General features: G+C 43.4%; 1 protein-coding gene across 5 annotated transcripts in view; it reads left to right on the forward strand.

Annotated features, from left to right (window-relative positions):
• grid2ipa (glutamate receptor, ionotropic, delta 2 (Grid2) interacting protein, a) overlaps positions 1 to 15,707 on the forward strand; it is a 63,876-nt gene that overhangs the window by 45,095 nt on the left and 3,074 nt on the right. For 2 of the 5 annotated variants that reach the window (XM_015945677.3, XM_015945680.3), the window contains 6 exons: positions 1,182 to 1,303; positions 1,418 to 1,565; positions 7,486 to 7,814; positions 8,584 to 10,881; positions 15,122 to 15,209; positions 15,562 to 15,651. In XM_015945677.3, coding sequence (XP_015801163.3) covers positions 1,182 to 1,303; positions 1,418 to 1,565; positions 7,486 to 7,814; positions 8,584 to 10,881; positions 15,122 to 15,209; positions 15,562 to 15,651 — 3,075 coding nt within the window. The remainder of the gene's footprint in view (positions 1 to 1,181; positions 1,304 to 1,417; positions 1,566 to 7,485; positions 7,815 to 8,583; positions 10,882 to 15,121; positions 15,210 to 15,561; positions 15,652 to 15,707) is intronic. The other 3 variants (XM_054750537.2, XM_015945678.3, XM_015945679.3) reach the window with 3 other exon arrangements.

A 15,707-nucleotide genomic window follows, 5' to 3' on the forward strand; every position in this document is an offset into this window, starting at 1 on the left:
ATTTAAAAAAAAAAGTCAAGCCGGCATCTAAAGAAATTTATGACCTTGACAACCTTCAAAGGATCTTTTTGCAAAATGGGTCTGACACAAACTATGTTGCAGTGGTTACTTGTCTATACGTCGTTGTAGACAGCCAACATCTGATCTTGATGTTTGCTAGCCTAACTACATGTTAGATTCATGGGCTCGACACACGGGAGGCGACAAACGACTGCCATCAGCGAAACTTGATGCTATCGGCTTCATAACCTGACACACGGGAGGCGACATGCAGCAGCGGAAAAAGTCAGCAACGCGCTCTGTTCCAGGGCAAAAATCGAGTCTTCCATTGTTTTGATTGGCCGTCAGACTTGAGGGAATTTCAGGTTATTAAAGCAGTTCAGAGTTGGAAAAGCAGAAGATATGAAGTCTCACAAGGTTTTGCTGGAGTTAAGTAAAGTCTCACTTCTGACTTTACTATGTAAAAAAAGAAAAATACGTGAATGGGTTCATCTCATATTACAAACAGAAAAAGAAACGTTGAATACGAGACCACACCATAACCAACTCACGGACAATTTCTCATGCCGCTGCCTTATAGTGAAGATCTCTATGTTCTTTTGTAGAAATGTTGTAAATCTCTGAGAAATCCAACACAGCAAGTGTTAACATTTCCTTGCCTTCTCCTTCATTTTTGCCCAGAGATGTACTGAGAAGCATCCTGTTTCATTAGTTAGTCAATTAAAAGCTCTGCTGTTGGTCAGAGCGACAGCGAAGAACAGTTGAAATTTTCTCAAATTTCTGGTTTTGCGTTGCTGGCTCGCCTGTGCACAACAATTGCACGAGCGCAAAATTTCACATACAAGTTTTTCGTGTGTAGCTTAGCAGGAGGGAGACCTGCGATTATCGCATTGTTGTGCAGGTCTCATTGAAAATGCGTAGAAGAGAAGCAATGTCGCATCTCGTGCGTCGAGCCCATTACTCCTCTACAAGAACTGCTGCAGGTAAGATACTGACTACTCATAGCTACTTCATTTAAAACATTTTCACAAAATTCAAATTCTAAGTTGCAGTTTTATATGTTTGCTTTGTAGCTAAAGTGTCCTTAGATCAACACCAAACTCAATTCAGTTTATGCTGATATTGAGTGAAACTTGGCTAAAATGTACCTGTTTGAAACTAGTCAAAATCATCTGTTAAAGGCCTTCTATCAGCAGGCCTGCGCACCGAGCCGGGACAGGACACGGGTATGAGACTGGCTCCAGGAGAAAGACAATCAGGAGACGGCACTTCTCTGCCCGAGACCCCCAACAACCTCACCAATGTAGGTACCAGGTTTCACAGAACAGCTCACAACTTAACATAAGTCTGAGAGATCACATAAGTCTCTCACACTCCCTATTTATTAAATATGTGTTTGGCTTGTCCTTTATACAAGCTGTCAGCAGTGTATGCTGAACTGGAAAACATGTACTCATCCAAGAGGTCCAAATCCCTGAAGAGTCGTCCTCCTCCTGACCCAGAGACTTTACTGGACATGGATTCTCCGTCACAGCCAGAATCTCCTACAATAAATGCAAACACAGGTAGCTGAGTTTTACTCTGATGAAACTAGGTTTAAACAATATATACAAGTCTATATTTACATGAATAATGAAAACAAATCTCAGCTATTTTTTGGCTCAAATATGTGGGATAAACTTGTGAATCATGCAAAATTATGTTAAAGCTTGCAAGCTTGCAGTGTGCATAAGCACAAAGCAGAGCCAAGCTTTCCAATAATATTTTATTTTTACTCTCAAAAACTGATGCACTCGGGAAAAAAATAGTGATGGTGGAGGTGGAATTACAAAATGCAGAATTAAAAACACCTTTAACTCCAAAACTTGTTCAGTTTGATGAACAATAATGCATTTCAGGGGAGATTTAAAGAAGGCATGCGCTTTTTCAATTAAAAAACAAACTCTGGCACTCCTGTTTTAGGAAGTAGAAGTAATGAGACACTTCCGCTACCTCCATTTGCTCTTCTTTCTTGGGTAAAAAATGCAAAATTGATGTGTTATCTCCACAAATGGCAAAAGTACCAGCGTGTTCCACCATATTGTGGAGTTTCTAATGCTAATGGTTAGCTTCTACTTGCTGAGACATGCTCTGCTCTCTCCTCGTTGCAATATAGACTTTCGTGATCGCGAAACAAGATGGGTAAGTCCATAAATGCTAAATTCCAGTGTGACGTAGAGCTGTGTGGCCTTCCCTGACCCGAGTAGGTCCTCGTCCATGTTCTTTCTGCGGCTAATGCAGGAAATAGGGGTAGAATATGATTTTCATGTTCAGAATGCACATGGAACTCTGATTGACGATCATATTTCAAAAATAAGTAGTTTGGTTCCTCAGCAAACTTCATCTAAAGCGATTACAACTAGAGAGCCAATTTAAGGTGGTTTTACAGGAACGTTACTCAGAGCAACTGTGACCGATGCAGCTCAGCCTGACCACTGTTTCCAAGGGCATGGGTCCGTATTTTCCGTCTACTTTCTTCCCTATTTTTAGTCCCTGCTCCGTTGAGGTACCTGGCAAGGCTGAGTCGGGCCTGCATCATGATTCTGGTCGCTGATTGGCTAGGGGGCAGAGTCACTGGCTTACTGACGGTTTCCAGATTATCTAAAAATAGGATAGGAGGCAGATCTTTTCAAGTGGTGCTCGCTGCAGAACCACAAAGGCGGAGCTGCACCAGAAGGTGGAGCTGCACCAGAGTCAGCCCCGCCCATTCCAGAATCAGCCCCACCCATTCCATCAGAGTCAGTCCAATTCCTTCCAGTTGTCAGACTTGATAGCATTCTGGAACCAAAGAGGGTGTTATAGCTAAAAAATGCAAGAATGAGGATGGAGTTGAGAAGTTAATTGAACAGTTTTTGTAAAGGTTCCATATAATTGAAAATCTAACTTTTGGAACTTTTAATCATGTTATATTGTCATTTCCTCATAAGAAACATGCCAAAGCAATTTTTAGCCTCATTCATGCATTTTCCTCCCATCTCAGCTTCAATTTGGTCTCCTCCCCCGAAGCGGGTCTGGTCTTGGTTCTCAAATCTGGATATTCTGTGAATTTTCTGACAAATTATTTCTGAAATGACTTCTACTGAGACACTGCCGAAAAACCATACAACCCATCTCAGAGACACACTGGGCAGCACAATTAGATGTAACGCCGCATGAGTTATAACAGATGTGGTGGTGTAGTGGTTATGGAGTCAGGTTGACATGCTGTTTTGCGCAGGTTCGCCTCCCATTACTGTAAGTTTTAGGTAGTGTACAACCTCTTTTCTTCATTTCTAGCTACACTTGCCAGTACTATGTTTACAACAATTTACTGGTATACAGTTTAACATATAATGACTAATGTGTTTTTTTAATTTATTTATTCGTTTATTTAGCCAGTGTGAGTCCATTTGTGAGCAGAGTTTCAACTAAAATGCTGTTTAGGAACGACCAAATTCAAAGAACTTTTACAGACATAAATATTTTGCTGAAAATAAACATTACAACTAAAATATAAACAAATTAAATGTTTCAGCTGGCTAAATAGATTGCTGACGACCCCACCAAGAATCGAACCAGCATCAGCTGAGGGGAAAGCAAATCTTAACTCACATGCTCTCGCCACTAGACTACCAAGGCCCATTCAAAAGTTTGAAATGCTGTTATACACCATTTCTGTTAGACCGGCTGTGGGCAGATATTCGCTGAGAAAAGCCTTTTCATTTCGAGATATATTCAGTCTTTGTCATGTAGCAAGTTATATTTATCTTGTTTAATTGGAGCATAGAACATAGCATTAACGACTGTAAACTAGTAACAGCCGTAATTCATGTGAGTCAGGTCAGTTTGCGATAAAGTTGAAAACAAAAACGGAAGTCAGTGGGCTAGACTGAGTTTGCGTGAATGGGCGGGGCTGACTCTTGTGCAGCTCCACCTTATGATGCAGCTCCGCCTTTGTGGTTCTGCAGCGAGCACCCTCTCGATCTTTTAGCTATCAGGCTCCTCTTGTGGAACCAGCTCCCAGCTTTAGTCCATGAGGCAGACACCTTGTCTACTTTTAAGACTAGGCTTACAACATTTTTATGTGAAAGGGCCTATTGTTAAAATCTGATGTTAGCCTAGATCTGGACAAGTGAGGGAGGAGAGGGAGGTGGAGTGTACAGTCAGTAAAGATGGTTCTCCCTTGCCCTGCCTCCAACATGCCTCCATCTAAAAGGCTAGGTTATCCAGAGTTATCTCTGTAGTTATGCAGCTATAGGCCTAGACTGCTGGAGGACATACTGACCACTTTCCACACTCTACTACTTTCTTCTACAATCTGCTCTTTAACTGTATTATTTCCTGCTATTTCAGCCGTGAATTATTTTTCTAAGTGTTTTTCTCTCCAGAAGAAGCTACAATAATGTTCTGCTGAGCTGTGGTAACCTCATGGAGGGGGCCATCGGCTAGCACACTGTTGCTAACCACTTAAACATTCTCCCTCTTCTGATTACAACATTTTACTTACTTTGACATTGAATGTGCTACTACTAGTTTACCCGTTTAATTATAGATTCACTAGAATAAATACAATAAAGTTTATCTCTCACCAAATAGAATATTTACTAAGAAATCACAATGCAACCATAGAAACGCTACTTGGTATATATGTTGTGTGTGTGTGTGTGTGTGTGTGTGTGTGTGTGTGTGTGTGTGTGTTCGTGTGTTCGTGTGTGTGTGTTTGTGTGTGTGTGTGTGTGTGTGTGTGTGTGTGTGTGTGTGTGTCTGCTGTCTTCTCAATAACCAGTGATTCATGGTGGATGGCTGCTTATACTGAGCCTGGATCCTCTGTCCTCTGGAGGTTTCTTCCTACTAAAAGGGAGTTTTCCTCTCCACTGTCACTGCATGTTTGCCTAGTATGAGGATTGCTGTAAAGACACTGACACTAGTCAGGCCTTTTTTTTTCTTCCGGCTCTTGGGAGAGTACAGACGCTTTTTTTTTCTCCTTTCCCTCCCTCCTCATCCCAAGGCTCTTTGTCCTGTCTTGTGTGCACGGTGCTTTCTGCATTTTTTATGGAAAATGGGAATAATTAAAAATGGATCTGGTCAGTTGGTCTCTCTACGCGATTGACAACATTTTTTCAATGATGAGAACGGGAGAAGGGGCTCCCGGATGCCCCGCTGGGACAGAGCCAGCTGGATATATCATGGACTCCTGGAAACTGTGGAACCTGATGTGCCTTTCTCAACTGTCTGTAGAGGATTCTGAAGATGTTTGGATATTCATCGTTTTGGTGACGGGATTCCTGCTGTTTGGCTTGAGCGGTTACCTGGCTTCCTGGAAAATTAATGAGCTGTCGAGGAATATTGGCTCAATCCCGAAGCTCAGGGATGGAATGCATCGCGCTGTGAACGCACAAACTCAAATAATTTGGCTGAGATTCAGACTCTGGCACAGAAGGTGGATTCCATCAAGGAGCGAGTGGACGGATCAGCACGGATTGGGATTGATTAATTACGCCATTATTGGATCTAGAGGGGTTGAAGACCAACAGAACTCTAAGGCAGAGAGGAAATTATCTCTGTCTGTCCCCAAAACAATTCTTATCTGAATCTGGTGACCTTGGAGCCTGTGAGGCTGAAGTTATAACTCCCCCCCTCAGAAGAAATGTGGAATGCTGTCATCGCTATGGAAACTCTTTCTCCCTATCACAGCCTGGGCGGGCCTGTGACTGGTGAAGGCTGTGGAACCGTATCTAGGAGTCACTGTGCTCTCAAACCCATTATCTCCCTCCCTGTCCAAACGGAGGTGATGAGCACTGCTCCATGCGGCTACAGGCACTGAAGTGAGGAGAGTCCCAACCCTACCTCCCCACCTAGTGGACACTTATGTTGTGTGATGTCTGAAGTCTGTGTGCATATCTGTCTGAGGTGTTTTTTTGCATAGCAAAGCTGCCCTCTCTGTGGAGGGTAACTCTGAAGTGCCTTTTTCCCCTCCCCCTGACTCTATCCTTACATAAACCCTCTTGATCTATTACGGTAGCGTAACTCGGGTTGCGAATGACCACAGGAACCAATTCTTGTCATGTGTCTGTGTATGTATGTCTGATCTCAGAATTGTGTGTACTGAAACTCTAATTTCCCTCTGGGTTTAAGTATGTTTGAATTTGAAGAAGAAAAGATAATTTCTATAGCACCTCTCACGATAAAAATCACGAGGCGCTTCACAAAAACAAAAATGTAATAATATTAAAAATAATTTAGAAAATGATTAAAAATATATTTTCAATGAGCAAAAAATAGACAATTGTGATTAAAAATGTAAAGGAAGAGAGAGAGTGAACAGGAAAGAGGGACATCAGTGGATCCTGAAGAAGGTGGAATAGGTGGGGAGAGCAGAACAGGGAGAGGGTGATGAAGGTCATACCAAAGCCAGCTTGAACAAGCGTGTTTTCAGCTGCTTTTTAAAGGAGACCACTGAGCCACTGATCTCAGGCTCAGGGGGAGAGAGTTCCAGAGTCTGGGGGCCACAGCAGCAAATGATCTGTCACCTTTGGTCTTTAGCCTGGTGCTGCACAACCAGTAGGCTTTGATCACTGGACCTCAGGGACCTGCTGGGGGTGTAGGGACGAAGAAGATCACCAATGTAAGATGGTGCTTGTCCATGTAAGGCCCTATAGACCAGAACCAGGATCTTGAAATGAACCCTGAAGTTGACTGGCAGCCAGTGAAGCTGGAGGAGGAGCGGTGTGATGTGGGTGTGTTTGGAGGACTTGGTCAGAAGCCGAGCACAGGCATTCTGAACCACCTGTAGACGGTTCAGGGAGGTTCTGCTCAGACACGTGAAAAGAGAGTTACAGTAGTCTAAGCGTGAGGAGATGAAGGTGTGGATAACTGTCTCAAGTTGCAATTTGCTGGGTTCCTTATATAGGAAACTTTTTTCTGATTGGCTTAATGAACTGACATGTATTGGAATGTTTATTATGTGAAGTGCCTTGAGATGACTCTTGTCGTGATTTGGCGCTATATAAATAAACTTGAATTGAATTGAACTGGTTGCTCCAGAGTTTTTTTGCCACCTCTTTCACAGCCTGCAGCCATTTCCTTGTTCAGAGTCTGACAAGAAGCCATATAACTGAACTAAATGTCCAGCGACACCAACATTTTTCAGCTGAGTTATGTTTCGGTGGAGCATACAAGTTACCCTACACTGTTTACTGATCACCTCATGTTATTTTGTCATGAGTACAAATCGCACACCCCACCCCTCGCACCTGTGAGAGGCGCACCCACTTTCTGTCATGGAGCTGGCATGGGAACAAAACTACACTCAGATGGGCTGATTCAAACCACGCTGTACAGAGCTATTTTAGGCTGAGTAGCATTCCTGGAAAACCACCTTTAGTCAAGTTCTGCAGGCTACATGACTAAATAAGCAGAAATGCATTTCTCAGTATTTATCTCAGCGTGGCTATTTTTTTGTCTCAGGTAGTCATAAAGGCCCTTCACCCCATTCATCCTGGCCAGATCCTCTGCCCAGTCCACCTGCATCCCAGTTCTACCCACCAGGGCTGACGAGCCAAACCAGCGGGGAGTCTAACCCCTACATCAGCCTGGACAGTCCCCCTCCCTCACCTCCAGAACCAGATTTCCCATCCAGCCCACCTGTCTACCGCAACAACAAGCGGCGCTACACCTTCTCCAAACCTCCTCGTTCAGAAGACACAGATCGCTTTTTGGATGCCTTGAGTGAGCAGCTGGGACAGAAAATGGCACTAGTGGACGACTTCCTGACCCCTGAGAATGATTATGAAGAGGTATGTTTACATCAGCATCTTTTCAGGAAAAATGTCTGAAGTGGAAGGCCTCACAGCCATTAAAGAAAACATGATTAGCAGCTCTTGAAAGAATGCAAACTGCCAGCTGCTTTTGATTTCTGAGTTTTAAACAATTATTTTCTGTCGTGTATGTTGAAACATGATGGAGATGAGGCCGTTTTTGTCAAGCTTTAATAATAGCATTATGAGCTATCTCAAAGTAGGAGTTGTGGGTGACAACACCAAACTTTAGCTCAATATTTGTAAATTTGACAGAGTTAGTATAATTATTGTATTGGCAATGTTTGATTTGAATTTTCTGCATCATGAATTGAGTATACTGTACAATTAAAATACTCCATCACATGCCACTGCTACGAACCGGGATTTTCCTTCTTTCTTGTAGATGCATGGTACTGCATCTACAAGTAAGAATGGTACTTACTTGGCTGCATGGTGGCGCAGTGGTTAGCACTGTTGCCTCGCAACACGAAGGTCACAGGTTTGAAACTCGGCTGCGGCCTTTCTGCGTGGAGTTGCGTGTTCTCCCCATGCATGCGTGGGTTTTCTCCGGGTACTCCGGTTTCCCCCACAGATCACAACATGCCGTATAGGTTAAAAAAAATTGTAAGTCGCTTTGGGTAAAAGCGTCTGCTAAGCACATAAACATAAACATAAACATAGATGTTTGAAAATCTCTTTAGTGCATTTTGTCCAGTTCCACCTTGACATTAATGGTCTAATGAAGTGTAATTGGTGTTAATGTCAGGATGTTGTGCAGATGGGCTACCCAGATGAGGATGAGGAGGACAATGACGATGAGCTTGCGGTGGATGAAGATGAGAATGGAGGATTTGTGGCACCAGAGCTAAGCAGCCCAAGTGATGTCCAAAGCAGCAGCGGAGAAGAGAATGCCTCCTCCCTCACGTATTCTTCTTCCTCTGATCACATTCCTCCACCACCTATGTCACCTCCGCCACCCCCACCTGTTCAGTTCAATGACCCACCTCCTCCCCCACCTCCACCTGCACAGAGTCAACCTCAGCACCAACAACAGCAGGAATTACTTAGCCTTGCTCCTGAGCAGTTAAGAGGATACCTGCCCATCCGTAGGAAATCTGGTCCTCCTCCACCTCCTCCTCCACGCAGTAATCCACCACCAAAACGCCACTCCTTACATAAAGTCCTTCCAACAAGAGATGATCTGCAGGTGCATGCTACCATACAGGAGCTCAAAGCATACCAACAACAAGCTTACCAGGAAAGACAAGCATTCGAGGAGCAGCAAGCGTACAAAGAGAGGCGGGCGTACGAAGAGCAAAAAGCCTTTGAGGAACAGCAACTTTTCCAGGATCAACAAGAACAACAGGCTTGCAAGGAAAAGCTTTACAAAGAGAGACAAGCTTATGAGGAGCAGAAAGTTTACGAAGTGCAAAAGGCTTTTGAGGAGCAACAAATGTACCAAGAGCAGCAAGTCTACCAGGAACAAAAAGCACATGAGCAGCATCAAGCCTACAATGAGCAGAAAGCCTTTCAAGAGCTTCAAGCCTACCAGGAACAGAAAGCCTACAAGGAGCGTAGAGCTTTTGAGGAGCGTCAAGCCTACGAGGAGCAACAAGCATACCAGGAGCAACAGATGCAGCAGATCTACCAGAGCCACCAGTCGATGCCTGTTCAACCAACACAGCAGAAATCCCATTCTCCTCTGCCCCTTCAACAGCCTCACCAGTCCTTACCTACCTTTCCTTCCCCAGACCCCACCCATCCAAACGCCAGCCACCCATTTTATTTGGTGCGACAAGCCCAGCAGCAGCAGCAGACGCGCCAGAGTCTTCACCACAGACGCTTGTCTCGTTCAGCTCCTCCCCCACATCAGCCATCACCACAGCAACCAATCCATTCCAGCCAACAAGGTCAGTACCCAGAGGGCATCTACCAAAGTCATCAGGGCATAAGAACCCAACCCCATCATTCCTCCACAGAGATGCTCCACCAGATGCACCAAGCTCCAGCACATCACTCATCTGCTGAGGTGCTCCAGCAGATGCAGCAAGCCCACACCCAGTTTTCCTCATCAGAGATGCTCCATCAAATACACAAAGCCAAAGCCCACCACTCCTCGACAGAGCTCTTACACCAATCTCATCAAATGCAGCCTCACCACTCCTCAGCAGAACGTCTCCATCAAACTCAGCAGATGCATCGAGGACAGCCCCACCACTCATCAAGTGAGCTGCTCCATCAGATCTATCAACCCAAACCCCATCATTCATCTACAGAGCTTCTCCATCAAGCCCACCAGATGCACCAACCCAAGCCACATCACTCCTCCTCTGAACTTCTGCACGAGGTTCAGCATGAACCCACCTCCCTGCCAACTCAGATTACCCGTGACAGCCAAACCCATCAGAGTCGGAAGAGTCTTAAAGGTCATCATCAGACGGACATGTCGCTGCAAGGAAGACACAAAGACCAGCAAATCCAACAGATGCACCACCCACAAGCCACCAAACCGTCTCCTCAGAGACCACACTCCATCCAGCAGACCCACCATCATTCCAGTACTCCTCATATCCACCACATCCACCACATGATCCCACAGCCCCCTCCCCAGGACTACCAGCACCAGATTCATGTCATCCATCCTCCTCAGCAGCCTCACAGGCCCCAGCCACTTCTTACAACTTTTCAGCCCCTCCAGCCCCCCCTCTCCAGCTTCCAGCCTCTGCCCCAACACCACCACTCACAGCAGCAGGTCCAGTCCTCCACCCAAACAGCTCGTCCACAGTCACAGCCCTCACACCACCTCCTACAGACCCAGCAACCACCACAGTCACAGCCTCACCACAAACAGTCCCAAACCCAGAGTCAGCCCCAACCCCTTTCTCACTCCATCTCAGACCCCACAGAGCATCTGGAGCCTCCTCCACCCCCGCCCCTACCACCCCCTTGCTCACCACCTCCACTGCCAAGACCTACCCTGTCCAGGATGGACTCCCATCACATGAGTGTGAAGAGGCTTCGCTGGGAACAGGTGGAGAACTCAGAGGGGACTATATGGGGACAGGTGAGTTGTGTGGAGCACCGACACGAGAAGGTTGATACAAATCTACAGATTTTAATGGAGTCAATGATGTAATAAGTTTTTTGTTTACCGTGGTCAAACCAAAAGTGAAACTTATCTTCCGGCTGGGCGTTTGTCTTTTTTTACACCTTAATCTAACAGCTGAATTGTCTCTTCAACCTTCATTAGATTCTAGAAGAATGATTCATCATTAAATCAAACAAATCAGCTGTGTTCATGATGTAAAACATGCAGGAAACGTGCTGGAAGCAGTCTCCAGCTCCACCATGTCAGCTTCACTCCACTCCAGAGCTTCCTCCACCAACATAGATCTGACCGGCAACTCTGAAGTTGCAATTGCAGTAATCTGGTCACAGAGGGCAGTTGGGTCTGAGTGAAGTTTCATCAACCCTGTAAAGGGTCATTTTAGAACATACTGGCTCAAGAAAATGATTTATAAATGAGAAAAAGTTCCATTTAAAGGAGAAATCATCATCATCTTCATCAACATTAATATCATCATTAATATCATCATCAACGTCATCATCAATGCCACACACAGAGTGTTGAAGACGCCAAGAGGTGCCTTCTTTGTGAAGACGACGGAGCAAGATGGCGGTTTTTGGTTGCACGGAGGAGAACCGGACCTTCCAAAATTGATGGTTTCACACACGGTGGTTTGATTCGCCAGAACTTTACCCCAAAGGGATTTTGATTTAGTCCGCAGTCTGGCGCTGCAATGGTAGGTAGACAAAGGCGTTTTTGAATTAAGAAATTCTGTCTCCGTGGGTGGGTGACGTCAGAGGCTAACGTCAGCTGTTCGGGTAAACCTGTTTTAAATGAATGAAATTAAAAAAAAACATGGCTAGATGGAATTCCTTTATTGGTACCGCGGCTCTCATCTTTCTTTGCCAGTAAAATGCGTGCTCACGGAATTTACGTATTTTAAGCTAGAATTCAGTCGTTAGCTTTTACGGGAATAATGTGGCGTATCGCACACTCAGATTTGAGTGTTGTGTTGAGTTTCAAATTCCATCTTTCAGTTCTTTTTAAAACACAGAAAAGGTTTATTTACCGGCAACGTAACGTTTGCAGCTGCAAACATAATCGTCACTTCCTTCGTTTATCCGCGGGCAGCAGAGGATGTTGTCGCCAGAGCCGGATTGAATAAATGGACTACACTAGGCAGGCTGCATTTTTAGCCCCCCCCTCAATGTTATTTAATGAGTTGAAATCTGAAACTTACCAAAGTTACTTATAAAAGTTCGTTCACATTTTACATAACCTAATCTTTGGTTACAAATTGGTTGCTTGTATGCCAAAATAAGTCATGTGTTGTGTGTTGAACATTCTATCAGATAATTTTTTTTACATTAATAATTTATACGTCATTACACAGCTGTATTAAATGCTAATAAATTATCCTCATCTTATCGATTGGGAGTGTCAATGTCAAGGCGGTAGTACCAGTAAATAACCACTAGGCGTTGTTAAACTATGTAAACAGAGCAAATATGTTTATCTTATTTGCTCTGTTTACATTTAATCAACACATTTAATTAAAAAGATTTTCTGCTAAATACAATAGCTTACAACATTTATAAATGTTGACAAATTAATCACATGATAGTGGAAAGACATTCAAGAAGAAATAGATGAATCTTAATGGACTGAAGCATGTTTAAAGGCGCAAAAACTAACTATAAACACGCAGCTTAAATTATTATAGTATAAATTTAATACAATCTATAATCTTAAAAGAAAGTATTTTAATAAAATGAAAACGTTATCTTAAGTTTTGATCTTGCTTTATACTCATTCAGGCTGTTATTGCCTCTGCTGAATCAGAAATTCTGTGTGAATTTTCTGAGTGTGAACTTATTGTTTGTTATGCTATTCGGACATTAATAAAAATATAAAAAAAAATAACATTAATAAAACCAGCAACACTTACCAAGGAAACCATTTAGCATGCTCCACTCTGGGATAATCTTCAGCCTTCCAGCATCACAGGGCCTCAATCACAGCAGAAACACGTCTGAAGAAATGTTCCTTGGTTAAGCTTCGGTTTATGTCTCCACATTTCCTCTGTGATGCAGAGGAATATCCAATATTTTGAGAGGGATGGTTTAGTGCAAAGTACTCACGCATCCTGTCATCAATTTGATACCACTTTGCAGGATCAGATGTAGCTTGTTAACACCCCTTCTGGGTCTAGAGGCTCACTTCTGGCTGGCTGCTGTTCTTCCAGTTCGTCCTTCTGTGAAGGCGTTGGTGTTGACGGCGTTGGCGCTACAGCGTCTTCCGCCGCATTTCCCGCTGCATCTTCCACCGCGTCTTCGGGTCGTGTCTCCTCCGGGTCTGGCTCGGCGTCTGGCTCTGCTGACTCGAGCAGGTTCACAGCTGTCGGACGGCTGCCCGAGCAGCCCGACAGAAACTTCTGTCTCTTCTTTTGTTCCTCTTCATTTTTTTTTCTTTTTACGTTTTGCCGCACCCGAAAGCATCGTGAAAGTTAGCCTACTCAAAAACACCTGCTAGCTTTGTTGTGTCCCGCTCTGACTCTGACCGCTTCTCTGACGTCCTTAATTGGGTGGCGCCCAAGTTGTAGGCTACAGTCATGGGCTGGGGTTAATGTGACTTAGCTAATGTAACAGCCTATGGTTAAGATAAATATTGTCACTATTTTTAGTTAATTAATAAATATTGAAATAAACTGTTGATAGGAGTCCTATCTACAAATTCTATCATAGGACATTTGTACATTTTACTTTTGATTTATTTTCTTTTTAATTTTGTCCCTCTGTCTGGGCCCCATCCAGCCAATCAGGCCCTAGGCACGTGCCTACTTTGCCTTTGCGTTAATCCGGCTCTGGTTGTCGCCCTCTGCTGCCCGCTCTCCCCTCTCCGACGATGCAGTCTCATGCACGATCCAACGAGTAAACTCCATCGTCCCTGTTCATGGTCCCACATCCACGCCTCCTTATCTCTATAGCTTCTTTTATCCATCTTTTGTATTTCTGTTGTTCGGTGTTTATGATCCTTGTGTTGTCCCAGTCCATTATATGGGTTTCTCTTGTGCAGTGATCTGTTACGGCTGAACTTTCTGGTTCTTTGCTTTGGTTGTTTTTTTCTTTCTGTTGTTGTTTGTTGTTTTCCTTTGTTTATTGCCCATGTCGGGTATCCGCAGGTCTTTAAAGCGTGTTGTATGTGTTTGTCCTCTTGTTTACGGTCTTTTTCTTCTGTTATCATGTTTGCTCTGTGATATAATGTTCTGATTACTGACATTTTGTGTATGGTAGGGTGTTCTGATGTCCATAATAAATATTGGTCTGTGTGTGTTGGTTTCCTATATGTGTTTATGTTTAGGGTCCCGTCGGTCTGCCTGGTTATTTTCATGTCCATAAATGCTATACTGCCTTCTGTTTCTGACTCATATGTGAACTTAATGTTGCTTCGTTGCGGATAAACGAAGGAAGTGACACCACCATTGGCGTCAGCCTGATGGTGTTTGCAGCCGCAAATGAAACGTTGCAGGTTATTAAACCTTTTCTGTGTTTTAAAAAGAACTGAAAGTTGGAAGTAGCAAAACCTAATCAAGTATCTGAGAAATTTGTAATGTCTGGGTTGTAAAATCTCAGACATTACAAATGTTTGTAGACTCAATGGTTTAACAAGCTATGAATTATAAAAAAAATTAATAAAATCTGACGCCAGTGTGCAGAGTCTACAAACCGTTGTATAATGGTCCTCGTTCGATCCAGGGGGTCAAGAGGTAGGTACGGACAGACTGCTGGTGGCGTGGACCTCTGGGTATCGGAGCTCGGTGCAGCATAAAAGGCTGTTTAGTGCAACTCCAAAGTAGATGAGACTGATCAGAGAGATCTCCTTGATAGCGCCTGCCTGTGCGGCAGTTGGTGAGGCCTTTTGAAGGCTGATTTTAAAGTGAAAAATAACTATATATATATATATATATATATATATATATATATATATATATATATATATATATATATATATATATATATCCCCCCTTGTGTCCAAACATCCTCCTAATGTTGCGATCCCATGAGCTGGGTCGTAACAATTATCAATAAAATCAGTATCATCATCATCATCAGCTATATCATCAATATCATTATCAATATTGTCATCATCAGTATCATCTTGATCAGGATTATTATTATTATTATTATTACTATTATTATTTCATGTGATTTATGTATTTGCTGTATGTCTCATTTAGTTGGGAGAAAATTCTGACTATGATAAGCTGCACGACATGGTGAAGTATTTGGATCTGGAGCTCCACTTTGGGACCCAGAAGGGCTCATGTGAGTACATGTAAATGTACACGTGTGCACTGCTGCTTAACATGTAAGTAAAACTCAGAAGTCATAAAAAAATTCTGGTTTAATCTATGTCACACTCATATTTATCAAATATTATGTTATTCAGATTATTCCACAGGTGTGGCCTTAAAGTGATAACAAATATGTTATTAAATGAATGAAGTGGATAACATTAAAAACTAAACCAACGAAATGCATCTGGTTTTGTTTGATCAGTTGCACACACACACACACACACACACACACACACACACACACACACACACACACACACACACACACACACACACACACACACCTGTGTGCCATTTATCATGTTGACCAACATTTTTAGTGCCTGCTCCAGAGCCGTCGCTCCAGCAAGAGACTTTCAAGAAGAAAGACGTCATAGAAATCCTGTCCCATAAGAAGGCTTACAATGCCTGTAAGTATACATCACATATATTGTTGTCATTTCTAAACTGTCAGTTGTAATAAAAC

Source organism: Nothobranchius furzeri, chromosome 12, assembly GCF_043380555.1.
Source record: "Nothobranchius furzeri strain GRZ-AD chromosome 12, NfurGRZ-RIMD1, whole genome shotgun sequence".
Classification (NCBI taxonomy): Eukaryota; Metazoa; Chordata; class Actinopteri; order Cyprinodontiformes; family Nothobranchiidae; genus Nothobranchius; species Nothobranchius furzeri.